The 26,522-nt window shown below is 45.8% G+C and overlaps 2 protein-coding genes and 1 long non-coding RNA gene across 4 annotated transcripts; 1 reads left to right on the top strand and 2 right to left on the bottom strand.

Moving 5' to 3' along the window:
• The first annotated feature begins 13,185 nt into the window (after window positions 1–13,185).
• On the top strand, window positions 13,186–17,061 carry LOC142784477 (uncharacterized). The gene is made up of 2 exons (XR_012888644.1): window positions 13,186–13,633; window positions 16,757–17,061. It is a non-coding gene; the product is annotated as an uncharacterized LOC142784477 (long non-coding RNA).
• Window positions 14,742–15,307, bottom strand: LOC142784475 (uncharacterized). The gene is made up of 2 exons (XM_075882852.1): window positions 15,184–15,307; window positions 14,742–15,086 (listed from the first exon to the last, which is right to left on the bottom strand). Exons 1-2 carry the CDS (start codon window positions 15,284–15,286, stop codon window positions 14,824–14,826), a joined length of 366 nt encoding a protein of 121 aa, XP_075738967.1. The 5' UTR covers window positions 15,287–15,307; the 3' UTR covers window positions 14,742–14,823.
• Window positions 17,062–17,750: 689 nt separating the features above from the next.
• Window positions 17,751–26,222, bottom strand: LOC142784476 (uncharacterized). 2 transcript variants are annotated; one of them, XM_075882854.1, is made up of 3 exons: window positions 25,830–26,222; window positions 20,785–20,839; window positions 17,751–18,629 (listed from the first exon to the last, which is right to left on the bottom strand). In XM_075882854.1, exons 1-3 carry the CDS (start codon window positions 25,974–25,976, stop codon window positions 18,499–18,501), a joined length of 333 nt encoding a protein of 110 aa, XP_075738969.1. In that variant the 5' UTR covers window positions 25,977–26,222; the 3' UTR covers window positions 17,751–18,498. The 2 variants fall into 2 exon arrangements, with proteins under 2 accessions (XP_075738969.1, XP_075738970.1); XM_075882855.1 differs by having other exon boundaries at window positions 20,785–20,847; window positions 25,830–26,216.
• Between the last annotated feature and the right edge of the window lie 300 nt (window positions 26,223–26,522).

Below are 26,522 nucleotides of genomic sequence, written 5' to 3'. Positions count from 1 at the left end.
CGCCATCCCACCTCATGACCTAGCTGCCCATGGAAGTGAATTCTGTCTCGTTGAAAACCACCCCACCTATGCACCTCTCTGTTTATTTCCACCACCTCAAAGCCTTTCTCTCGACTCATCCGCCATATCTCTTGGTTTGCGTGCACAACCGCTCTTCGCAGGTTGATGTCACGCAACGGTACCTCCGATATCGTGCATATCACTACCTGTACCTGAGGAGAAGTGGCGCGCATTTTATCGACCCCTTGCACCAGTGTGGTTGATAGTCCTGCTGTATCTCCATTTAAGACATCGTTTAAACCGCCTGAAATTATCACGAGGTTTCGTCTATCAGCTGTAGTTTTGAGTTTTGTGCTCGCTTTCCTCGTGACTGTTTCCAGCTTGCGTCCTGGGAACTGCTTCCAGCTTGCGTCCTACCAACCACGCAGGAGATCGCCACGTGGCGTTGTTGCAGTGCAGTTGGTGCTACATTTCCCCCCTCTTTTCTCTTACGGAGGGCTCTGCGAATAACCGCCTTTGTAAGTAACCGTTGGTGCCAAGGTCACGAATTATTTTCTCCCTTCCGCCGCTGTGGCGCCGAGTGGTGATTGGACGATTGGTTACTTTAGAGTTTTCACGTTCGTTCAGATTTCTTTATTCTTGACCGAGAAAGGCGATTTCGAACATTTTTGTGCGTGTATGGTTGCTTTTCAGGGAAAGCTTGCAGTAACTGATCTGGGAGGCTGGACGGATTAGCTCAAACTCGCCTTACCCACAGCTGGCGAGCACAACAAAGCTTAGCGGGGAGGGGGGGGGGTCATAGAGATAGCACAGCAAGATGAAAAGAAAGGGTCTTTTGTGCAATGAAGCGTTGGTGAAGCTTTTGCGGCAGCTATTGAATTTACGAGAATCCCCTCTTCTAGCTGTACATTACGCCCTATTCTCCCGTCCCCCCTCCCCCCGTCCCAATACTGTGATAAGAGATAAAGACTCTTGCGCGGCATGATTAGCCCCTACTTTTTGGAGTGTATGAGCAAAGGATCACCACGTCGACAAGTCATCTCAAGGAAGGTTTTGTGGGCGCTGCTGTGATCTCCTCTCTGGCGTTGTAAATATGCGTAACCACTTCAAAAAAAAAAAAACGCTGCTGAATCTCGAACACCAGCCTTTGTAGTCCCGTACAAGTCTGCCCCTCCTTCCGTTGAAATGGTTCGCCAGGAGCAGCCTACACAAAACTCGTGACGCGGGGGGGGGGGGGGGGGGGTCGTTTGTTTACCCGAATGACAAAGGCATAATTAGTATGCCGTAAGGTGACACGGGATTCAAAATTCATAATATGCTCTGGGTGACAATATTTGTTTACACTTGATTGATGTGTGTATCTACACAAATCTATTTGACAGGTTATCTCACTTTCAAAGTTTTGTTTCAGTACTCCTTTTAAGGGAAAGAAAGGGGGATGGAGCATGCGTTAGTATGCAGATAAAAAGGAGTCTCACAAACAAACGAGACTCAAGCACTGCTCTCCACGGGCCCACCCCCACCCGCACCTCCTTGCGTCTTACAAGAATGAAGTCCCTGAAAATGGAAACAACGAAAAAAGCACATGTATTCCTACACTAATTTCGCTCTTTTTGTATTCGTTGCGTTGTAGCATTTGCATCATAAGTCGCTGAGCAGAGTCTTTTTATGGGAGACGAATTAGTGCTTTTCTCGTGTGTTTCATGAATCGCTACATGCCATTGTGACCTACACAGGTTGCCCACCTGTCCGCTACTAAAAAAAACAAAAGCTGTAGATTACGCACGAAGACTGTGAGCTCCACTTGCCCGTACTTACCCGCTGAAAGGAGGCACCTCCATTATTCATTTATTAGTAGCCTCAAAGCGGTAGGCATTCCAGATGCAAGTGGTGTATTTGACAATAAATGAAATAATAGCGGGTACTTGAAAGTGAAAACAATACAAAGTGTAAGTTAATAAGGAATAATACCTAGCAGATATAACGACATCGCTGTGAGAATAAAAAGAAATGAAATATCTTGTGATACTATGTGAACAAACAAGGCGCACTGAGAGAACTTATATTCAATATGTATGCTGAAAAACAAATTTACTGAGCGTTTGCCAGTTCTCTTACATCTCCATGCTGTTCTCTCGGGCATTACTGTTAAAAGAGTACTGAATTTCAGATAAATAAGCAGAGAAAACGCAGAAAAGTAGTTTTTTTTTTTTTGAAATCGTAGTTTTGGTGTCCACTTTGGTGTCCACGGCGCCGTCGACGAAAGTGGCTGTGCGCCGCCGCCGATACTTTTGTCCGGCGGCGCCGACGACGCTGCCGCCGTTGGTCGAAACCGCCTCGGCGCACGCTTCTAAACATGCGTCTAAATATGGGGGAGTGTCCACAGTGCCGCGCAAGTACATGTACACTGCAGTAAATGGGAGGAGTCGGGATGGCACTTCGGTGAACTTCCCCGACGCGGCGCTATCGTGCCACACCCGTTGTGGTGATGTTGTGAGACGAATATGAAAAGGGGTCATGGTTCCTGGGCTGCCGTTCGGCAATGCGGTCTTGTGCACGAGATCAGAAGTTCAAGTAAGATTAGACATTAAGCAACGTGGAATAGGTAGGCTTGCTTTAGGAGCTCACGGGAATACACCAAATCAGGGAGTACAAGGTGATATGGGATAAACATCATTTGAGGGCAGGGAAGCTAGCAGCAAGATAAAATTTGAGAAGTGATTGAGAGAAATGGGGGAAGAGCGTTGGGCTAGGAAGGTTTTCAGCTACTTGTACATGAAGAATGTCGATACAAAATGGACGAAGCGAACCAGGAAGTTGACTGGTAAATACTTAGAAAACAGCAGGTAGCCAAACCAAAAAGAACTATCGGTTAAGAAGAAAGTGAAGGAAACGGAGACTGACATGTGGAGAATTGGCATGATTAAGAAGTCCGCACTAGAGATCTATCGAACTTTTAAGCAGGAAATTGCCAAGGAAAGGATCTATGATAATACTCGGGGTAGTTCTCTACTGTTTGAGGCCAGGACGGGAGTACTGCGAACCAAGACATATCGGACCAAATACGAAGGGGTAGACACAGTATGCAGTGCGTGTGGAGAGGAAGAAGAAACTGCCGAACACTTGATAATGTTCTGTAAAGGGCTTCACCCTATAGTTCGGGATGACGGCGCAGAGTTTTTCAAAGCACTGGGGTTTAGGGACCGGGAGGGCAAAATAAACTTTAAGCGGGTAGACTTAACTAGGAGGAGGTTATCTGATTTGTGGCTAAAGTCAAGGCACGAGTGAAAATTAAACTCTTCACTGCAAAGTACGAATCCACAAACTCACTTTTTAAGGAAAAAAAAATAAATATAGTTTTTGGTTCATTAGGTATTACGGCTTGGTGGCGCTAGCCACCGCCCAATCTAAAGGGTACAGTCATATCCATCCATCCGTGCCATATTCATCCATCCATCCATCGTGGTCGAGTCGAGAGAAAGCCTTTGAGGTGGTTGAAATAAACAGAGAGGTGCATAGGTGGGGTGGTTTTCGACGAGACAGAATTCACTTCGATGGGCGTCTAGGTCATGAGGTGGGTTGGCGACTTGCAGGACGCGCAGTAGCTTTTTTGGGGGGCAAGCGAGCCCTTCGCGGTGCAGGATAGCTAGTAACGAGGAAAACAACCAGAGAGACTCTTTTACAGGCGGTATGGACAGATACGATTCCAAAGTGGCACCAGTATCTAAGATAGGTATAGTCCGGGGCAGACATAAACGTAGCCACGAGCGCCGAGCCAATTCAGACATAGGGAATATAACATGCAGGGTGGTAGGAACAGGCTGAAGTGGGAAGAGACAGAAGAACAGCTAAGGGGGGAGAGGCCGATGGTATACGGTTCTGTCGAAACACATTTTAGGGACATGGAACAACCCCCTAACAATCCAGACTACGCGCGGGAATATTGTATTAAAACAGAAGGCAGCAGAAAGGGTGGTGGTATTGGAGCATTCATTCATAAAAGTACAGACTGGCAAAGGGTCAAGCAGGAGTGCAAGGAACATTTATGGCTAAAAGGGAAAGTGGCAGGTCAAATGACACTGCTTGGTTTCGTGCACTTGTGGACGGGAGCAAAGGCCAGAGAGGAAAACCAGGCAATGGTAGAGTGTATATCAAAGGACATTCAGGAGTTAGGAAGAGAGTGCGAGACAATTATACTAGGAGACATGAATGCGCACATAGAAGATATAGACGGGTATACCGATGCGACAGACAAACTGATCATGGATATGTGTGAACGGCTTGATTTGATCATTTGCAACAGTACCGAGAAGTGTGAAGGGCAAATAACATGGGAGGTAGGAAGGCTGCAGTCGACGATAGATTATGCACTGATGTCACATAGGATGTATGATAAGCTCAGGGGAATGCACATAGATGAAGGTGGCTCCAGAAGTCTGCGTAGTGATCACGAACGTATCAAGCTAAGTTTTGGAAGAGCAGTGAAAGTGGGAAGGAGACAAGATGAGCAACTACAGGAAAGTTTTTATTCAGAAAGGCAAATTGAAATAGCCACTAAACAAATTGAGAAAGTAATCACTGAGGATAATAAGACAGTTTGGACATACACGAATCTAATTAGACTCTTTGAGCTAGAGCTTGCAAAGACGCGTGACAAGTCACCCCGGAAAAGAAGACACAAACCCTAAAGTTGGTGGGATGAGGAAGTTAAGAGAGCCATAGCAAAACGTCAGGAAGCCTCTAGGGAACACATACATGCTAAGCAGCGGGGTGAACCGACAGATGATGTTGAAAGAAAATGGGAAATCTTTCTAAGCTGTAGAAGGGATGCATCCCTTCTGATCAATGAAAAGATTAGAAGAAAAGGGAGCTCAGTGGGTGGCAGAAGTACATAAAAAAGATAGAAAGGCAGCTGCGAAATTTTGGACCATCTAAACTCCCTAAGAAATGAGGCGAGCCTAGAGCAGAGTTTTATAAATACAGCCCAAGGTGCTAGGCTAGAAGGGGACGAAGCTATTGAATATATAGGAACAAAGGGTACAGAAAAATTTCAACAAAGAAGTACTTTATGCACCACAATAGACAAGGACGAATCAAGGGGTTTAATGGCTCCATTTTCACGAGAGTGGGAAAGGGCTGAGAAAAGGGTTCCTAGTAGTACATCAACAGGCCCAGATGGCGTTCCAATTAGGCTGATAAAGACATTAGGTCCGAAGTCTAAGCAGGCTTTGAGAGAGGCAGTGAGCACAATAATAATCGATGGTGAAGTTCCCGATGGATGGAAACTTAGCAGGATGAGCATGATCTATAAAGGAAAGGGGGACAAAGCTGACATAAACAACTACCGTCCTATAACAGTGACATCAGTGGTCTACAGGCTGGCGATGCAGATTATAAACGAAAGACTGCAGTCATGGATAGAGGATGAGGGGGTGCTGGGGGATCTGCAGAATGGGTTTCGGAAACACAGGAGGTTGGAAGATAATCTGTTCTCACTGACGCAGTGCATCAAAATAGCAGAAAAGGAACACGGGCCCCTGTGGCTAGCATTTTTGGATATCAAGGGAGCGTACGATAGCGTGGTTCAAGAGGAATTGTGGGGAATACTGGACACACTAGGCGTGGAACATGTAGTCACTAATCTTTTAAAGGATATCTATAAAGGTAGTTATAAAGTGGGAAAAACAGGTATCCAAGCCTGCAGAGGTAAAACTGGGGCTTAGGCAGGGGTGTCCCCTGTCACCCTTATTATTCATGATGTACCTATAAAGATTAGAGGCCAAATTAGAGGTAAGTGGACTGGGCTTCAACCTCTCTTTAGTGAAACAAGGAAAACTCATTGATCAGGCACTACCAGCATTAATGTAGGCAAATGATATAGTGCTAATGGTCAACAACAAGGAAGATTTGCAGAGATTGATGGACATCTGCGGTAATGAGGGAGATAGGTTAGATTTTAGATTCAGTAAGGAAAAAATCAGCAGTCATGATTTTCAATGACAACGAAGGTAGTGAGCTTAGAAGGTCACGCTAGTGATAACAGATCAATACAAATATCTGGGCGTATGGATAAGCAATGGGACTGAGTATCTGAGGGAACACGAGATATACGTGACGAATAAAGGTAACAGGAATGCAGTAGTCATGAAAAATAGGGAACAGTGGAATTACAATAGGTATGATGTCGTGAGAGGAATATGGAAAGGGGTCATGGTTCCTGGGCTGACGTTCGGCAATGCCGTCTTGTGCTTGAGATCAGAAGTTCAAGCAAGATTAGAAATTAAGCAACGTGGAATAGGTAGGCTTGCTTTAGGAGCTCACGGGAATACACCAAATCAGGGAGTACAAGGTGATATGGGATGGACATCATTTGAGGGCAGGGAAGCTAGCAGCAAGATAGAATTTGAGAAGCGATTGAGAGAAATGGGGGAGGAGCGTTGGGCTAGGAAGGTTTTCAGCTACTTGTACATGAAGAATGTCGATACAAAATGGAGGAAGCGAACCAGGAATTTGACTGGTAAATACTTAGAAAACAGCAGGTGGCCAAACCAAAAAGAACTTTCGGTTAAGAAGAAAGTGAAGGAAACGGAGACTGACATGTGGAGAATGGGCATGAATAAGAAGTCCGCACTAGAGATCTATCGAACGTTTAAGCAGGAAATTGCCAAGGAAAGGATCTATGACAATACTCGGGGTAGTTCTCTACTGTTTGAGGCCAGGACGGGAGTACTGCGAACCAAGACATATCGGACCAAATACGAAGGAGTAGACACAGTATGCAGTGCGTGTGGAGAGGAAGAAGAAACTGCCGAACACTTGATAATGTTATGTAAAGGGCTTCACCCTATAGTTCAGGATGATGGCGCAGAGTTTTTCAAAGCACTGGGGTTTAGGGACAGCGAGGGCAAAATAGACTTCAAGCGGGTAGACTTAACTAGAAGGAGGTTATCTGATTGGTGGCTAAAGTCAAGGCACGAGTGAAAATTAAACTCTTCACTGCGAAGTACGAATCCTCAGCTTCATTATTTAAAGGAAAAAAAAAAGATAAATGTAATGGTTAGTTCACTAAGTATTACGGCTAGGTGGCGTTAGCCGCCGCCCGATCTAAAGGGTACAGCCACATCCATCCATCCACCCATCCATCCATCCATCCATCCATCCATCCATCCATCCATCCATCCATCCATCCATCCATCCATCCATCCATCCATCCATCCATCCATCCATCCATCCATCCACCCATCCATCCATCCATCCGGATACAGTGTACTAGACAGGGTAGTGAAGCGGGCGGAGAGAGCTACCCATACGACCGGTTGACGCCGCCGCTGGTGAACGAAGCGGCGGCGCTGTAGTCGTCCAATCTTGAAGGCGGCTGCTTCGGGCTGCCGGCGTTGCCGGTTCCTTGGCTGGAACGCGCTTGTTTGGAAGTGATTCTCCCGCTTTTCTCTCATGCTATAACGTTCGAATGGCTTCTGAAAAACAACGCTCGAACCATTGCTTCGCTCCTAGATGCAGGACAGGGCACTCTCGAATGAAACAAACGGCGAAGCTTTCGTTGTTTAAAGCACCCGCAGACCCAGAGCGTTTGGGAAGAAGCGTTTGGGAACGTTATTTGCACAGAGGCGACAAGAGACTAACACCGGACTCTGCAGTGTGTGAGCTACATTTTGAGCAGAGTTTCATCGTTAGGGACTATGTGCACATCATCAACGGCACGGAGTTACGGATTCCTCGCGGGACGCCAACGCTAACACCCGACGCTGTTCCCACCATCCTGCCTAACGTTGCCCCGCACTTGAGCAAGCGCTTGCCTCCAGAGAGAAACGTAAGGAAGAGATCCGAAGAGGATGCTGTGCCACGAAAAAGGCGACGGCTGTCAACTACGGATGAGCCAGCTGTGCGGAACAGGTCTCCTTCAAGTGTATCTGATGTCCTCAACGAGCCCACGGCGAACGACGACGCCCTTGCAACGATTGCAGCTTTGAGGGATGTGAAACTCCCCAACAGGTACTGGACATTTCACGAACTTCGGGAGGTTGACGGTGCGTGCTTTACGTCTTGTTCACTGAATGCTTCCACGGTTGAAGTGAAAGTAGAAAAGGCCATGTTTTTTTACTGTGAACGCCGACGGTGGTATCCACTCGAGAACTTTTGTTCAAAAGAAATCCGTAGCAGAGGCTGCTGTTTTTACGATGCTGGACGCAGAAGCGGTATTGTACCAAGCATCTCTACTGCATTTGTGCAAGGGTGCGGGAACACAAGGTGATTCTTTGACAGCCAACATTACTGTGAATTTGCAACGCCAGCTTGAGTTGAAGTCGGGATCAGTTTTTAGTGTCAAGTGCCTTGGAAGCACCAAGAAAGACGAAACGCCCTGCTTCAGCTGTAAGTACTTGAGAAAGGCCCTCATCACAAGGCAGTCGCGGATCAGGAAACGACACAAGACATCAAGGGCCTGCAGTAGTACTGTGAAAAAGCTGAACGTGTGCGCCCGCAGGAACAAGAGGCTCGTGGTGAGGCTGGGGAACCTAGCAAAAGGTGTTCGTAGGTTGAAGGATGAATCTGCTGCGACTGCTGAAGAAGTATTAGCAGCAAAGATAAGCTTGCTGTCACCAAAACAACAACTTGCCGTCAGACAGTGCTTCGAATCAGCAAAAAGGAAGAGCCCTTGCGGGATGCAGTATGATAAAGAATGGATGCTGGAGTGTATTCTGCTCAAAATAAGAAGCCCGAAGTTGTACCAATATATGAGAAAGCAAAACATTCTTGCTCTGCCAAGTGAGACAACCATCCGAAAATATACGGCTCAATACAGAACTGGCTATGCTTTTAATGAAAAAGTGTTGAGTGCGCTGAAAAAAAAGTGGCTGAATTTGACAGCTTCCATCGACATGGAGGTATTGTCGTAGATGAGATGAAGTTGTCAGAGAACCTGTCAGTAAGTGCAGATGGCAAAGTTTAAGCCTTTGTGGATTTGGCGCAGTACACTCCTAAAGAACAGCACTCACTCCTATGCAATCACGGGCTTGTCGTAATGTTCGTGCCACTTGTGGGTAGCTGGACACAGGTGCTTGGAACATTTGCAAGTCACGAAAATGTCAAAGGCGACCTTTTAGCTAAGATTGTGCTCGAGGCGACAGTGCTGGCGGAGAAAGCAGGTTTGTTTGTAGACTTCCTGACCTGTGATGCGGCATCATGGAACAGGGCGATGTGGAGAAAATTCAATATACATGCTTCTTCAAAGGAAGTTGTCTGCAAGGCTGTGCATCATGTTGACGGCAACCGCTTTATTCACTTTTTCTCTGATTTCCCGCACTTTGTAAAGAATGTGCGCAACCGACTTTTGAACACCACATTTAACACACCTGAGGGACAAGTTTCACTGCAGTTTTTAAAGAAGCATTCAAATTTGACAGTGATTCTGTAACCCTGAAAGCAATGCCAAGTACTACTGCTGTTCACTTAATGCCCAATAATTTCGAGAAAATGAGGGCAAGTTATGCTTTTCAGATATTTGGAGACGGTCCACTTCGGGCCTTTTTCATTTATCGTACACAGCTGCATAGACGCTTTGGGAACATCGATGCCACGGAAAGTTTTTTTAAAAGGATAAAAGCTCTGATCGCTGTTATGACTGGCAGATATACTGCAGAAGCCGTCCAGCCAAACTCTCCTAGTGTAGGAGTCATAAAGAAAATGCTTGAGTTCCTAAACAAGAGGGAGGACCACACAGACAAAAAGCAGTTCCTCAACCAATCCACAGCAGAAGGGCTAAGAATAACTCTTACCAGCACTCTTGAGCTCCTTGACAACCTACACAAGAAAGTGGGACACACGTATCTGATCACATCTCAACTCAGCCAAGACAAAAGTGAGAACTTTTTTGGAATTGTAAGAATGTCTTCAGGCTGCAATACACACCCGACCCCGCAGCAGTTTCTCCTCGCAGTGAACTGCCTGTCGTTTTATAACCTTGCCCGTAGCGTAACAGGTGGAAATTCAACTGCAGATACAATCAGCTCCCTGCTCAGCATTGAAGACAGTGAATTGACAGGCAAGAAGAAACTGATGGACACAGTGAATTCGCACTTGAACAAGCAAGCTCCTGCCAACGAGTCAACGTCAGGAAATTCTGCAGAACATTCATACAATGTCAGAAGAAGTGACTCGAGGCTGATATGTCACATCGCCGGCTACGTTGCCAAGAGGTGCGTCTTACCAAGCAGTTGCCCTGCTTGTACTGACTGCCTTCTGCTTTCAGCACAAGATGGGCGCCGCATGCCTGCAGCAGAATTCATCAAGCACATCGACCTGGGTGGCCTGCATTACCCCTCACTTGAACTGCTGAAGTTCATCTCACGTCTTGAAGACGTGTTTACAAACTGCTTCAGTGGACGCAAACTTCATAGCGAGAGTGTTATGGATGTGTTGCACATGATTCATCATGCTTCCCCATTGCAGGTTGGCTGCGAAATTCACACCAAGAGCCTAACAGCACGCATTGTTGGGTTTTACGTTACTATGCGACTGCACTTTTTTGTGAAAGGTGAGAATAAGTCAAATCTGCTGAGGAAACGTAATTCAGCCAAGCACCTCAAACTAAGCAGGCTAAACTAGGTGCATGGCAACTCTCTTAACATGCATTATGCTTTTGCCTGCTTCGCCTGCTGTTATTTATTTTCTGAGATTTACCTTGCCAGCGTGAGGATTTGCTGTATCAAAGCAAGCGTCTTCCCTTTTGTATAGTAGTTCAGTTATTTTTCTACCCATTACAGGGTAATGTTCTCATTGCATTAGTGTGAAAAACAATTTCATATATAAATGCCCTGCGCCCTACTGCCTCATGTGTGTGTTCTCAAATTCTGTGATGTATTGTCACTATTAAATCACATTGATTGATTTGTGGGGTTTAACGTCCCAAAACCACCATTTGATTGTGAGAGACACCGTAGTGGAGGGCTCCGGAAATTTTGACCACCTGGGGTTCTTTAACGTGCACCCAAATCTGAGTACACGGGCCTACAACATTTCCGCCTCCATCGGAAATGCAGCCGCCGCAGCCGGGAATCGAACCCGCGACCTGCGGGTCAGCAGCCGAGTACCTTAGCCACTAGACCACCGCGGCGGGGCACTATTAAATCACAGATTACAGAGACCATGACCTTGTGTCCATTTTGTGAAATGCTGTAGCTCGTTTAACTGCTCGCCGCAGCGTGCACGGTCACTATAAATACAATCGGCTGCTCTGCCAGTTTAAGGAAGTTCCCACTTGGCTTTCTGCATCAGTGGTGTGCTAGTCCTCTTTTTCAGCTTGCTTGACTTGCGTTTGGGGCACGATTTCTATTGGTAAATTTCAGTGTCCTTTTCAAAATAAATTGTTGCTGTGGGCGTATATGGCTGTTCAAATTCGTGCACGAATGTTTTATTATAGCTGTTTCAGCAACGGGTACAGCTGATTCTGCGTGACGTTCATTTTCGCGATCATTAAAAAAATTTTTTTTTCAGGCCTTGCATACTATGCTGTTGACAGGGGTTGCAAGAGAATGAGCGCGTTTCATAGTTGTGGCGACTAGCTACGTTTTTGCTCCTCTCACACGTCATCCCTATTACGATTACCTAAGATCCGAATCTACTCGCTCTCTATCAGAGATTCGTCTATCAGAGAAACATCTTGTTTTGTTTGACATTGGTCAGTGACCTGTTTTATTCAACAGAGATTCGTCTGCGCTTTCAAATTCTGTGGGCTAAACAAACTCGATCCTGATTGTTAAAACGGTTCAAAAATGTTCTAATGGGGCTCAACTGCGATGGAAAGTGTCCGTGTTTTCGAGAGCGTGGCTCTATTCAAGCCGCCAGTACTTTCCCAAAATGCGTTTGCATCTGTGGGAAAACCAGTGTGACTTGTAGTTTGTGGTCCTTAGCAGATAATACAGACTAAATAAGCGAAGTGCTTACGCGCAAACATCTGAAGCACAGCTACAGCGCGCGTCAAGCACACGCGAGCGTCGCAGTGGATGCTACGTTTCGCGTGCTCCTCTTCAAGATTGGTCGATCGCAGCGCCGCCGCTGCTGGTGACGCCACCGGAGTCACGCGGAAGCTGCCGCCCGCTTCACTGCCCCTTCTAGTACACTGTATCCAGGATTTCAAACCGACTGCAAATAAAATCAGTGTGTGTTGGGTATGGTGTCTAGAAGGGGGAGGTGACGCCAACGAAAGGCGGAGGCCGCTCCTCCGTTTCAAGCCGGGCGTAGGTGGCGCTGCTGACCGTAATGCGATGCGCGATGCGCGCGGGCGTCCGATTAATTTTTTTTGCAAGCAACGTGAATAAGCTTTAGGGGCTCGTTGGTGTGGTCTAGAATTTAGTATTAACGTGCACTACACATTTGGATGAGGACAGGGACAGTGAAAAACGATATTGCGCAATGGCGCACTGTCAATTTTGGTTGTTTTCCACTGTCCGTCCTCGTACATATGTGCAGCTCACCTAAACGCGTTAAATCAATTTTAATTGGGCGTGACGATGATTCACGGAAACAATTTTAACACCCAAGTTATTTTTTGCTAGTCCATTACTTCTGCTGCGCACAAGCTCAGCGCTAATAAAACCTTTTATTCATGGATTGCGTGCGGTTCCACTCCTTAAAAATGCGACTCGGATTCTGAACAAGCAAAGGAAAGTACAGGAAAGTACAGGACACGCTCGGTTCTTCGCGCCGAATCTTTGTAGGCAAGCCACAGGTTGACGTTCTCGATGTCCTCTTCTTCGGCGCTTTTTTGGAGAGGTACGCAGGGACATTGGGGAATACGGTTGGTACCGCGTCTGCTTTCAGGAGTGGTCGCTCTCGGGGTATCTCCACAAGTTCTCCCTTTATCACGTGCGTGAAGCAACGGTCAATGTACTGCTCGTCGAAATGATGTTCGCACAGCGCCGACCTCGCGTCCAAAGATTTGTCGGCACGGGGGACGGCTCGTCGCCACGCTTCGAAGCGCACAGGATCCTTCGGCACAGAAAAAAGAGACACATGCTGACCCGGCTGCCTCAACGACACGTAGCCTGACGTACAGCCAGGCGCAAAACAGTGAGTCTGCCTCGCTTTCTTCATGGTGGAGCTCATGGTTCCGGCTGAGTTCGGAATTCACATTTGAGAAGTCACCACCGAAACACAGCTTGAAAAAAAAAAAAACGCGGCAAAATAACCGCAGCCACGAAGAAGAAGGGCCACTCTACCGACGCAACGAGAAACTCCGTACACTTCCACAACCGCGATACACGAGAGAGAGAGAGACCGCGACCGCGACGCGATCACATCGACAAGCTGGCAGCAGCGCCACCGCTGCGCTTGAAACGGAGGATCGCGGTTTCTCGGCGAATACGCAAGCGCTGACGCCACCTCCTCCTTCTAGCCCCCATAACTGCGCCGCGCGGCGCAGCAGCCATTGCCCTTCTAGCCACCATATGTTGGGTAACCGTGGAGTGCGGTTGTTGTTCTTTTCTTTGGCGCTGCGCGCCAACCCGCGTGTTCGGGCTGGTCGGCGTCCCCGCCGGCCGCGTACGTCTCCGTCGGCCGTCTTCTTCTTCTGCTTCGTCGGGACCAGCCAGCCCCAACATAGCAATGGCGACGAGGACGTGTAAGAACCCATTTCGTTTTCCGTGTTCGTCTTTTTCGTGCTTCTAACGGACCTACCCTGCTAACCCTAGACGCTCTTTGTTCCCAGCAAGGTGGCAGCTGCGTGCTGCGTCGCTTCACTCCTTCATTCAGCTACGCCGCCTCTGCCTTCGTCTTCAAACAGTATACAGGCGTCATTTTATTCTCGTCTGCACCTCTCCATTCTTCTTGCCTGAAATGGCGTCTCCTATTCCACCTCCCCTATTCCCAGGCAGCACGCCGCCGTTGGACCAATCTTGGACCAACATCGGCTAACATCGGCACCGACGTCGGGCCGACGTCGGAAGTGCAACTTCTTCCAATGTCGGGCCGACGTTCAAGCCATTGATGGGCCGACGTTTTGCCGATGTTTTAGCCAGTATGCAACCAACATTGGGCCGACGAAGGCCCGTCGTATTGCCGACAAAGCTGCCAATGTTCGGCCAACATTGGGCCATATTTCAGCCAATCACATGCCATTTTTACGCCGATGTTTGCTGCACGACGAATATTGGCTACGGATGTACGACCGACATTGGACCAATCCAGGGCCACATTGCAGCCAATCAAATGCCGTTATTACACCGATGTTTCCTGCACGACGAATATTGGCTACTGATTGACTTGCCATTATGTAACCATTATTAGTAGGGAATTTTTCTTACCGGAAGATTTAAACAATATGCCTCGATGACCCGCTCTTGTAGCTTTGCAGCCCTGTATACTTGGGGCAACAGAAAATTGAATGCTGAGAACTGAAAGCAGTTACTCGATCTATTTCATCTTTTATACCTCATTCCCTTTGCTAACACTAGAAGTGTAGTTTATTTTTTTACCAATTTATCTTTTGCAATAGCGAGTGCTTTATTTGGTACTGGTATTTGGTACAGCAGATCGAAAAAAGTCGTTAGGAAGTAAATGTTGAAAGCGTATGTTCCCCACTTGCAATCCCCACATATGTCCCCCACATGGTAATCGAGAATATTCATAGTTTAGAGCATTTTTTTGTAACTAAAACATGGTGATGGTGCTTCCGAATCAGCATAAGCTAGCCGAACAGTGCACCACCGACAGTCTGCAGACTATTTATTTTTTGTTTTTTTTTTATTTGTTTGGTACAACAAAAAATGTATACATTGAAAAATATATATACACAACTAAAAAAGGCCCGCTCTACTGCAGGCCAGCTTGCGTTGGGGGCACAGTGACAGTGGTGCTGTCAAGGCCCTGGCTGCTGTGGCTGGGCAGGAAGCCAGCTGCCGCGAGCAGCCGATAATCTGCACTCTGAGAGTGGGGATCATCGGGCTGCTCCACAACAAATGCTTCTCTGAAGCGCCGCTTCCTGCCCCCACAGCGATCACCAGACCCTGGCAGCCACCTCTTAATAAAGTTGAGGGCCTCCGCCTGGTCGCACCCTGCTTTTTGGCAGATGACATCTGCATACAAGAACAGAAATACCATAGTACACATGAAGCACTGCAGTACAGAGAATACACAAGGGTACACACACATAAAACAATGAACAAGTCTAACCTGTCACTAATCTACAGAGCCTCAGGTTCACAAAGGCCCTTTTCCCTTTTCTGCCATGAAGGCTGTACAGCACTTGCACATCATGTGCCAATACAGCCTTCATGGCATTCACACCAATTTCTCGGAGGCCGCGTCCCCCAATCTGCAGGAGGTGCTTGCGCTGTAAAAAAATGCAAAAAGCATAGATGGGGTAAACGCAACAGCACATCGAAATGTTTTTATGATAAAAATCTGCAAGAACAGGACACTGAAAACAACAACTTGAATTTTTGGGCATCACAACATGTCATTGTTTTTTTACGCTAACTTCAACTCACTTGACCTAAAATGGTTTCCACATCAGCCCTCTCACACTCAGTGTGAGAACCTTTCAGAGTCCTTCTCTGAATGCAGTTTCGCTGTTATGAAATCAAATACAACACTGTTATAACCCTTAATAAATATTGATTCTAGCTATGAAATAGTATAATTACTTTGTACAGTGCTCAAATTCCAATACACGTTTCTTTGAGGTTACAATGTCTTTGCCTGAATGTTGACCAGGAGTAGCTTCTACAGGTGAAAAACGATAAAATATGTGGAATTCAAAAAGAAGCTTGAACATGTTTTTAATCAATGCATTGTAAGCAGAGCACAACAAGATAAATGAACATGATCAAGGCGTACTAAGAGGCAACCTTAGAGCGACCAAATCTTGGTCATAGATGAAACTGATAGAAAAATAAAGGTCGCACTAGATGGTCGCACCATTTGCTGTTTATATTTTTCTGTGATAGCCAACAAAGAGGCATGTCGCTATAGAAATCTCATCACAATAAACAAAGGTGCATTTTACTTTACACTGCGAAATTGGGTGCATGTTAGATTTTTAAAAAAGTAAGAAATCGGCTAACACAAGGCAGGGTGAACTGTAGCTCAAAGTAGAGAGAGCCGCAGCGGACACGAAATAGGGTGATAAATGAACAAAATTACTGAATGTCTGTTTTAAGCAGGCTATTGCTAGTCACTGCCCATCAAACACACGATGTCGCCTACATCGTCTGCTAGCTTAGGACAGTTCACTCGGACTTCACAGACTATAGTAAATACAGTCGAATCTCATTAATTCCAACACACTTAATTCGAACTGACGCTGTGGTCCTATCAAAGCTATACCGCGCTCCGAAAATGCTCTCAGCACCCCGCCCAATCCTGCGGTGGCACTTCAGACACCTCATCGCTGTGCTTGAAGAAGAAAATGAAGAAAAGGAAAGAAAAGACTGCGGTGGAATGTTTGCCAAATGCCAATCTGCGACATTCCTGTGCCCCGCTTCGGCTTTTTTCGTCCCTACCACGCAGAGACCCTTCTCCTCTTAGTACTGCGCATGAAGAGAAAGAGGGGAAAAAAAGCTGTCGCAGAGAGTTGGCTCTCTCATGCCGATCTGCAACGCGCCGGTGTCACGCTTCCTTGTTTTTCGTTCCTGCTATGTAGAGACTCTTCTCCTTTCAACATCGCGCATGAAGAGAGAAAAAAAAAAAATAGAAAGCTGCCGCGGAGTGTTTCTCTCTCGAATGCCGATCTGCTTTTCTCCAGGTGGAGACGCTCCTCCATTCTCATCATGTGCTGGCCACGCTCCGGCTGCAGCGCAGATGGTAACAGTGGAAACACGGTTGTCTTCGAAGAGTGTCAGCACTGGACATTGCCGCGCGCAACTTCTTTTGCCAGGAGAATACTGAAGCCGAAGTACAAATGCTTTGCAAACTGCACGCAAAACTTGTTGACTCGTTGCAAGGCCAACGTATACAGACATGTATTGACTACTTTAATTAATGACGGATGTCCTGTAATTTGTGAATAAAACTTCTCCATGCACATGCATCACTGCATGGTGAGCCCTCCGCTCGTTTACCGTATTTACTCTATTCTACCGCGCCCTCGATTGTAACGCGCGCCCGGTTTCCACGACAAAAAAAAAAAAAAAAAAAAAAAAAAAAAAAAAAAAAAACTAAGACATCGGTTGCGACGCGCACCCTTTTTTCTCGTTGGCCCGCTTGATCACACCACTCGCGAAAACGACTCTTTTTGAGAGCGTCTTCCGTTTAAATATGAAGTACGGGGGAAGCTTATGCCTATCTGACATGCAACAGAGCATTGCTGTCACTCTAGTTTTACCGTGGCCCGATGTCAGTACACAAACTTGCTTCGCCCCCTTCTCCTAGACGGTTGTGGTGCCAGGCATGTCGAAGTAAAGAGGCGTGTGATTGGCATTCCCGATTTGCCCAAGCAGGTAGCCGTTGTTGTGCCGCAAGTTTAGGAGGAACCTCTGAAGACTGAAGCTTTTCTTCGTACTCCTCCGGCAACTTCCGGCATATGCCCATTCGCCTTCGGAGGGAAAAGCCTTTTCTCTTCATAAAGTTCGTTAGCCAGCACCTGCTCGCTTTAAAATGGCTCTGCATTAGCCCTTTTTCTAAGTCTAACTGCATAGCCTGCACTTGGAGAAGTTCTGTCGTCACGGGCCGCTGTGCCGCTCACTGCTTAATCACATACTCGCCGAGCAGCTCTTCAATTTATGGAAACCAAACCTGCTGTGGTCCACTGAAGCCTTTGCGTGAATCTTTGCTGTCGACAATATTCTGCTTTTGTTTCCGCCAGTCCCGCACGCACGTTTCGGGAACTCCGAATGACCGCGATGCGGCCCGATGTCTGTCCGTTCCGGCACACGCGACGACTTTTCTTTTAAAAGCAGCATTGTGGTGCACTCGTCGAGTTTTCGGAGTCGGCCCTACCATGCCGTCGATGCTAATGTACTACAAGATGACGAACTCCTCAGCACACGTATGAAGTGCCGCGCATGGGAAACACATAGGCAGAAATTACTGACGTGCCATGCCGACGCACGTAGGGGGCGGCCATTTTGTAAGTGGCGATGGCAATAGAATGACCATATTCATTTTTTTTTTTTCGTACTCGATTCTAACGCACATGCGATTTATGAACTCTCTTAACCGGAAAAAAGGTGCGTGTTAGATTCAAGTAATTACGGTAACTTTCATTACTTTGAACTTCTTTTAATTTGAACAAATTTTCTGGCCTCTTTGAGTACGAATTATTCATATTCGACTGCAGTACAGTGGCTCATGAGATAACCTGACAAGTTTGTTTCCCGAAACACAGTATCTTAAAGCAGTACTAAATTTCTGCATGTTACATAGGCATATTAAAAATCAAGAAATAAACACCAAAGCCGCAGCCACAGCTGTACTCTGCACAGCTGCCTCTGCTGCCTCCACTTCTCCAATCGTACCAGCAGGCAGCCGGGGAAGGTCAGAGGGGCGCTATGCTGGCTGGGCGTGCTGAGGCACGGACAAGAGCCGTACCTTGTGCTTCAGCTGTCGCACCTCCTGCAGAACCTCTCTTTGTTGCTGCCGGATGCCAAGTTGGATCCGCAGGATCCGTAGCAATAGAGCTGAAACATACAAGAGTACATACCATATTTACTCACACAATTTGCATCCTCACATAATTTGCTCACCAGTATAATTAGCCAGCCTGCTTTACTACAAGAAACTTTTTGCTCGCATACTTTGCCCTCCCCAACCAGCCCGAGCCACCTTGCCAGCACACACACAGACACATTTGACTTCATGATGCTCTGATCAGGCACATCTCTTGTCGAGCAGGCGAGTGCAGTCTTACACAAAATGGACTGAGTGCAAGGTCCCTTCTTCCATGAACTTTTATGCTTTCCCTAGAATATCGAACTTGAAAACTGAAACCTGTTTATGTGTAGTCCAAAATGCCTAAAGGTTTGCCTCCTATCTTCCCACCTCTTCCACGGCAAGAATGTATTCCCGAGACACAGCACAGATGTTGAACGCGTGCAAGGACCTGTCACATCAGCTAGATGAGGCAGGTTTTCGCACTCATTTTTTTTTTTTTTTCGATTTCGCCATCTGGCCATTGCGTTTTTACCGTTCCTTGTGATAGGCTACAATAATTATATACGAGGCAGATTGCTGTTATAAAGCTTACCGAAGAAAACTGAAACCGTGCTACCGCTAAGCACATCAGCGTGGAGTTCTTCGACATGCAATATTCAGTATGGGAGCCAGCAGAAAAGTGCGTTGAATAAGACTTAGCATAGAAGCTTGGGTGTGTTGGTTAGATATCGGAGGGAACACAACGCAATAGAAGACTGGGACAAGGAATGGACACACACACACATGAAGGGCGACACACACAGCACTGTGTTGGCATCGCGCTTCCTTGTCTGCATCTTACTTTACGTTGGGTTCCCGACAATTATTGGAAAGTACTTATGTTCTCTGGTATAACCCTGTCGTGGGAACTGGTTTTTGTGAGCACTGTTCGGAAGAACTTCAAGAAAATGGGGGCATTTGAACAGGCTTAGAAAACAAATGACAATCCGCTTTGAGACAGCTGTGACAGCGCCTGCAACATATATTCCCAGTTGAGCTTTCAGGCCAGCGATTCCTACTAGCTTCGCACATGACCGGATTGACAAAAAAAGTACACATAATACGCGAGTATATACAGCATTTGACTCTGTAGCTTTGATGAACCAGGCAGATACAAAAATTTATCCAAAACTCCATTGATTCTGTTGCAAAATTATTCAACAAACAAATTGCGATGTTATCCATGTTACTATACGATTGTGGCACTTTACCATTGCAGCTTTCCAGGAGGCACACATAGTGCAGCGTTAGTTCACCACTCGCAGTTAATTGTATGCAGTAGGTTGCTCACAGCAACTGACTGCATGCAATGGTGAACATCTTGCATGCTTGCACCGCTGTTTCAGCATGCTGGCTGCTTCCCATACGGCAATCAATTGATGTTCACAAAATTGGGAAGATGAAGAAAGACTACACAGTGCCCTCTGGCCACCCTATACTCCAAACCTCCAGCCAACAAACAAACAAAAGAAACAGAAGTATGCAAATGAATATTATTCCTAATGCAGCTGGAATGGAGTGTAGTTTTCACCAATTCTGTGTGTTAAGTCAATATGGAGTGAGTTAACTCCATAAAGTAGCTTTTCTCATAACAGTGTTCACTCTATTGTAACACAAGGAGTGACTTCATAGCATCTAGAAGGAAAAATAGAATCCTCAGTATTTGATAGAAATGTGAGGCTCTACTTTAAAACAACAATAATCTGGAAAAAGAACTCATTACATTCGAAAAAAGAAGGTAGCACAGTTGATCCCCTTTACAAGAGACACTGATGTAACAGACAAACGGGGATAAGAGGCACCAGTGTGCAGGCTGACATTTGGCCCATCATGCATCAGGCACTCCGTAGATGCGCCTGTGCAGCCGGGAGCCCTGCAGTCAAGCATGCTGAGCAAGACTGTTGACCACTGTACAATGACACATTGCCACAAAATTTCAAAACTTCATTTCACAGACTTCTGCAAAAGCTTCTAACACTCTTGCATAATTTTTGCACAAGCTTCTCTCATTCTTGCGTGATTTTCGTCAGAACATATAAGTGTTGGAAGTTGTATGTCCCCAAAAACTTGCACAATACAAATAGCATACATTAAAGTCTATCACTTAATACGTGCATAGTGTAACAATGAAAGGAAACTCACGCATGGTTTGCTCCGAGCCTTCCCCGTGCGGTGCCTCCTTGAGCCTTGGAGAGCACTGTACAGCTAGAGCAAAGTAGCATCAATCCAGTGTTAATGGCAGGTTAACAAGACAACAAAACTAACCCCCATATTCATAAACGCTCCCCGACTCGACTTTCACCCTTCACTTGACAGAGTTGAGCACTGTGCCGCTGCTCGTTTGAAAGCGACGCTGCGCTACTCGAGAATCACAGCAGATTATTGCTGACATGCAGCAATTTTCTCTGCTTAGAGACGGCGCTCCCATCAGCCATCTCAAGTGAAGGTGAAGCGTTGAGTGGAGGGACGTTCTAGAATACGAAGGTAAGATTGGTTGCAAGAACACTACAATAGACACACTTAATTTTTACACTTCATCTATATTGTACAGCTACACACATTCTGCATCCTTATAATGCAACATATACATACAGGCTTATAAAGTAAACACTGTAGGCTGCTCAAATAACACCTACACAAAAAAATTACCCAAAAGTGGCCATGCGCAAAGTACTTTTATTTGAAACTCACAAAACTTTTACGGTGATGGAGAATAAATAAGACAGGTTACGCTTGGAGGCACATAAGACCTTCGCAGCTTTCATAAAGTACAAAAAACAATATGGTATGTGTGTGTGTATGTACGCATGAAGCTTCAGCCTTTACATACGGTTTCTTGAAAGAATCGACTATGAATTTTATGGCACCTGTGTCCTTCAGCGCAATTGAAAGCCTGCTGATCAGTGTGTGATATTGTGGAATAGTTACATGGAAAATGGCGTGAAACACCTCAAATCAAATTTTTCTAGCTAGGAAATATGCAGCTGTGTATACACAACACATGCTGCAAACAGTGGGAGGTGACCACAAGAGTGATTTGAGTGTAAGCGGCAGTATTCCGCATTCATGCACCCCGCCATTTTCAACTGTTGCCCAAAAGCAGCACCACTTCAGCGTGCTACTTTTTTTTTTTTACACCATAAACAGCACGGAATACAGCGAGGATGAAAACAACATATGCAATTAAATTTTGAGCACTATTTATGGTGCGCATGATTGATTGATTGATATGTGGGGTTTAACGTCCCAAAACCATTATATGATTATGATAGACGCCGTAGTGGAGGGCTCCGAAAATTTAGACCACCTGGGGTTCTTTAACGTGCACCTAAATCTGAGCACACGGGCCTACAACATTCCCGCCTCCATCGGAAATGCAGCCGCCGCAGCCGGGATTCGAACCAACGCCCTGCGGGTCAGCAGCCGAGTACCTTAGCCACTAGACCACCGCGGCGGGGATGGTGCGCAAGAAAAAAAAAAAAAAGGCCTTTGTACAACGACGAATTCATAATTTGCCTTCACGGACCTTCTGTTAGGCTGCACCACATACAGATTTTTTGTGGCTTTCAAAAGAGATTTGAAAAAAAAATAAATAATAAAAACCGTGTTTACTCTCGTCATGAGTGCACTGACTAAGTCACCCTCATTTCAGTCGCCAAAATTTTGAATTTTTTTTTCTCCCACATATTAAACACACATTTTACGTTCAGCCGCTGAAGTCCCACGGGCTCCCCCCCCCCCTTGCCGCCTTCGCTCGCTGCCATGTGCCATTTTATTTTTGCTTCTATTTGTTCACAGAACGTCCCCTGTCTTTTTTAATTATCTCTTGTAACATATGTGGCATTATCTTGTTCCCGAGGTGCCACAGGTGCTCTGTTATGTAGATGCACCATTAAACTAGTATTTTTGATCAACTGTGCATTTCTGATGTTTACCTTGCAAGTACGTAAAACTGGCATGCTTCTTGATCTACGATACACATGTGGCTTGTCTCACTTTGAAGGAAAAGTTAGCATACAATGGTGTAAATGCTTAGAATTTAAAATATTGAGGCAGCAGCACACCGGAGATGATCATATGGTAAAGAAACAAGTGCTGCCTTATTACTGGCAAGTTGTCACTTATATGTACAAATAAATTTTGCGAGCTAAAAAAAGTACAAAAGCACAGCGAGGCTATGATGTGGTTCAACCTGTGGATTCGTTTCATTTATCACGCCATATGATGAAGCTTCCTTTGGTAAAACTGCTCAGATAAGAAAAAAAGTTTGCTGTCCAATACAGCAACTATACAAAGTGTGCACGTGCATCTCGCAGCGCCTTTTCGTCACTTCCGAAATGCGCCACCAACATGCCCGGGCACAAACCGAATCTATCGCCTACAACTGCCATGTTGTCTCCTCGTGCTTGCACCCGTTTAGTTTTGCCTCACAATGCAAGTTTGAGAAATTATGAGCTGCTAGTGAGGCAAGTTGATTTAGTAGTCCACGCAGAGGAAGCAGAGCTTAGGGTGTTTCTTCGCTGAAAGTTATAACCTGAAATTGAGAACGCACATTCCGATTTTCCTAAAAGTACCAGCGTATTTGGCTGGTGCAGATTAACAAAAGCTACTTGAAGAAACTTTGCAATATTTGCATCTTCAGGTGCAACTTCATTACGGGTAAGTGCCATAGCCAAGTATTTACCTGCAAACAGATATAGCTTACCAAGATACTGTACATACAAACTTGTCCGCAGTTAAAATCATGATAGCGAGGAAGGCGGTTAAAATCGTGATGGCGATCGCGGAGATTTGGTATTGCATTGAAACAAACTATAAAGAATGGGAAACAATATTAGTTCACTTTGAAGTATAGCCGATCGGTTCAAGTTGGGCGTCAGGATTTTTTTTAATTAGTCAATTAATTCTATACACGGTCTCTATCATGTTCAGTGACTCCACTGTACATTAGCGTACAACAAAAGCAAAATACAAAGTGAAAAGTGTGTTAAAGCATACGCGAAAAATAAAGTGATGACTGGCATTACCGCGGCACACACCACGCAAAGTCGCTATCTGCCTTATATAATATTTTCCTCGACTATTTCCACAAATTGCAATCAAAGAGGCTCAAGCTCAACATCAGCACTGTTTAAAACACTTGGGGGGGGGGGGGGGGGGGGGGCATTGCTACTTTGGTGGCTTAGGCCATGACAATATATTCATAATATTATATCTTGTAAACTTGCCTAGCTCTGCATGACTAGTTTTCGATGGGAGCAGCTGCGCTTCGCACATCCACTTTTAAAATTGCGGCTCGAGAGATTTTGAGCTTTCACTTGTTTTTGGGCCAGGCAATTTGTAGTGAAAGCAAGATAATAGGCCCTCATAGGTTGTGGCGGGCAGCCGGTGTACGCCGTGGCTGGTATATGTGTCACACATCTTGATTATCTGATCTTGTATCGAGTGAACGAGCGAGGCCTTCCTAATCCAATGAGCTCGTTAAAGTAAGACAACAAAAAACCACAATGCTTCCACATCGTTCACAGCAACAGATGACGAGCCCCCAACAAACCGCACTGAAGCACGTAAACGCCGTAGGTACCCAGAGAGTTACCCGGCCATGGCGGGAGAAGGCGACAAGGGCAGAAGTGACATCACAGGAACACTATGTATAAAGGGGACATTTAAAGACTTTTTTTCCATTTTTAAACTTCGTGCACTGTTCTGTCACAATTTATAGCTCAGAATAGTTGTATTTTGAAAAGGGCACTAATTCATAAGCCCAATGGTTCAAGGATGGGTGCATTTAGGGGGCCCATTCTAGGTTTTACTTATGCCCTTCAAGAACTTGCTTACAGGGCCAAAGTCCTGTTTCAGAAAGAACACGCTAGTGCATGGCCAGCAGTCCGTCAAGCATTAGTGCTGGTGAGATTTGGAAATGCAGCGCATGAGCATCCTCATCTGCTACTTCTCTGCTCATGCTCTCGGGGCTTACTTGCGAGGCACGGTCCTTCGCACTTTTCATTTTCACACTGTAAATCAACTGATACCAACTCTGCCTTCCATTATTTAATAAACCAATACTTCATGGTCACGAGGACGAGCTTAAAATGTTTGCTACATCAGACCTGAACAGCATTTTGAGTCATCGAAACTTGCTAGTTGCAGCGAGCATTATGCGAAAAATATGATGTGCTTTACGGTGACAACTTGTAAAACACTGCAGCAACGATTAAAATCATGCATTTTTTGTGCTCACAGGAAATCCCTGAAGCAGGAGGCACTGGGCTAGATAAATTGCGCAGCTAAAATACGGATGCGCTTTCCAATGCTGTCATGCGTACAGGCGGAGAAATAGCAGACAAAACTGGGCGCACCCCGATTCTATGCGCATGCGTCCAATTCACAAGCCTCGCTGCCAGTTAGCACCACATGGCTCACTGTCCATGAGCTCGCTTGTTTCCTGTAACAGTGGACCATACGGTACACCTATTAAAAAACGAGGATAGAATGTATATAATGCAGCATCTGATGAAGCCATGACGATGTGTTGCTGATGAAATCTGGAACTCTAGTTAGTACCCTTATTGTTAACCAGCCGACCGACTAGCAAAAAGATTTGCGACTGAAATGATGGCATCTACACCTGCCCTTAAAGGGACACTGAACAAAGTTTTTGCCGCCGAGATTTTCAGCCAAAGCAAAAGATTGGGTCATGAAGTTCATAGACAATAATAATTTCAAGCAGAAACTACGAAAACATACTGAATTTAATGAGCCTTTTACAAAATGCCGCGCCTAGCTCTTAGACACGGCGTTTTCTAAAAGGTCGCGACATTTATTTTTCAAGTTTTTTTTTTTGTTATTCAAGACAAATCTACGGTGCATTGTTCACAGAAAACAAAATTGCCTCGGTAAGATTTCTTTGCGAGCAGCTTACTAATTTTAAGGCAGGCGCGTTGATTCGTGAACTGAAGGATGCGAGTGATCGATCTTGCCTGCTAGTGGCTAGGCGACAAAGGCTTTACCTCATGTCCTGGTGTAGCTAAGTCACGCAAATAGAGCAGAAAATGTGCATTATCATTTATTTCACCTAAATATCACACGTATGTGACTTATTGCCGGTGACAGGTGATCAGGATGAAGTCGACAAGTTGCAAATCTGAACAAGAATTCACTCCAATGAAAAACCAACCTATACTCACGTGCACGGTGAAGTCGAACACGTCGTCCGTCAATGTTGTCGCTGATGCCCGAAGGAAAAGAGAAGAGGACAAGCGACGGGGTCGTTTCTTTCTATAAAGTCGGCAGAACTGCCAGAACGGCCAACACAAAAGGCATCGGGTTGACATTCCTCCATCTGGGCATCAGTCGCTCCACCCGGGCATGCAGCTGCTACTGGTTCTACTACTATCCTCTTCCCCGTGCCTCTTCCCGACATTGCAGTGTTGCTGCCATACTCGCGAACCTTTTTAAGTTAAAGCACGCAATCATGTATTATCGTGCGCCATACTAAACTTAAAAGCAGTGCGCCGGTACATGAGATCACGAAGCGCGGTCCACGCCATCACAAGAGCAATTAGAGAAATGAAACAAAGAAAACAGAAGTGTATAAAATATTTTGTCTCAATACGATCCGCAATCCAGTTTGCTGCAGCGGCTTTTGGCTCTGTATGAACGGCCAAGCCAGTGCCAAGCCAAGCTTGCGTCCCTGATCAGCTGTTTGTTTCCATCGAGAATTCAACAGTGAACTGGCAATTTGTTTAGATGATATTGCTAAAGGGCTTGAAATTGAATATTTCTCTATGTACTACTGCTGTACTTTTCCTCTCTGTTTCCTGATCACAGTGATGAGATTGAGGAGGTTACAATTTAGAAAACAGCAAGTGCAGCTCAAG

This window comes from Rhipicephalus microplus, unplaced genomic scaffold (genome assembly GCF_043290135.1).
Source record: "Rhipicephalus microplus isolate Deutch F79 unplaced genomic scaffold, USDA_Rmic scaffold_14, whole genome shotgun sequence".
NCBI lineage: Eukaryota > Metazoa > Arthropoda > Arachnida > Ixodida > Ixodidae > Rhipicephalus > Rhipicephalus microplus.
Note: the sequence above shows the minus strand (reverse complement) of the source record. Positions and strands in the feature narration are given on the sequence as shown.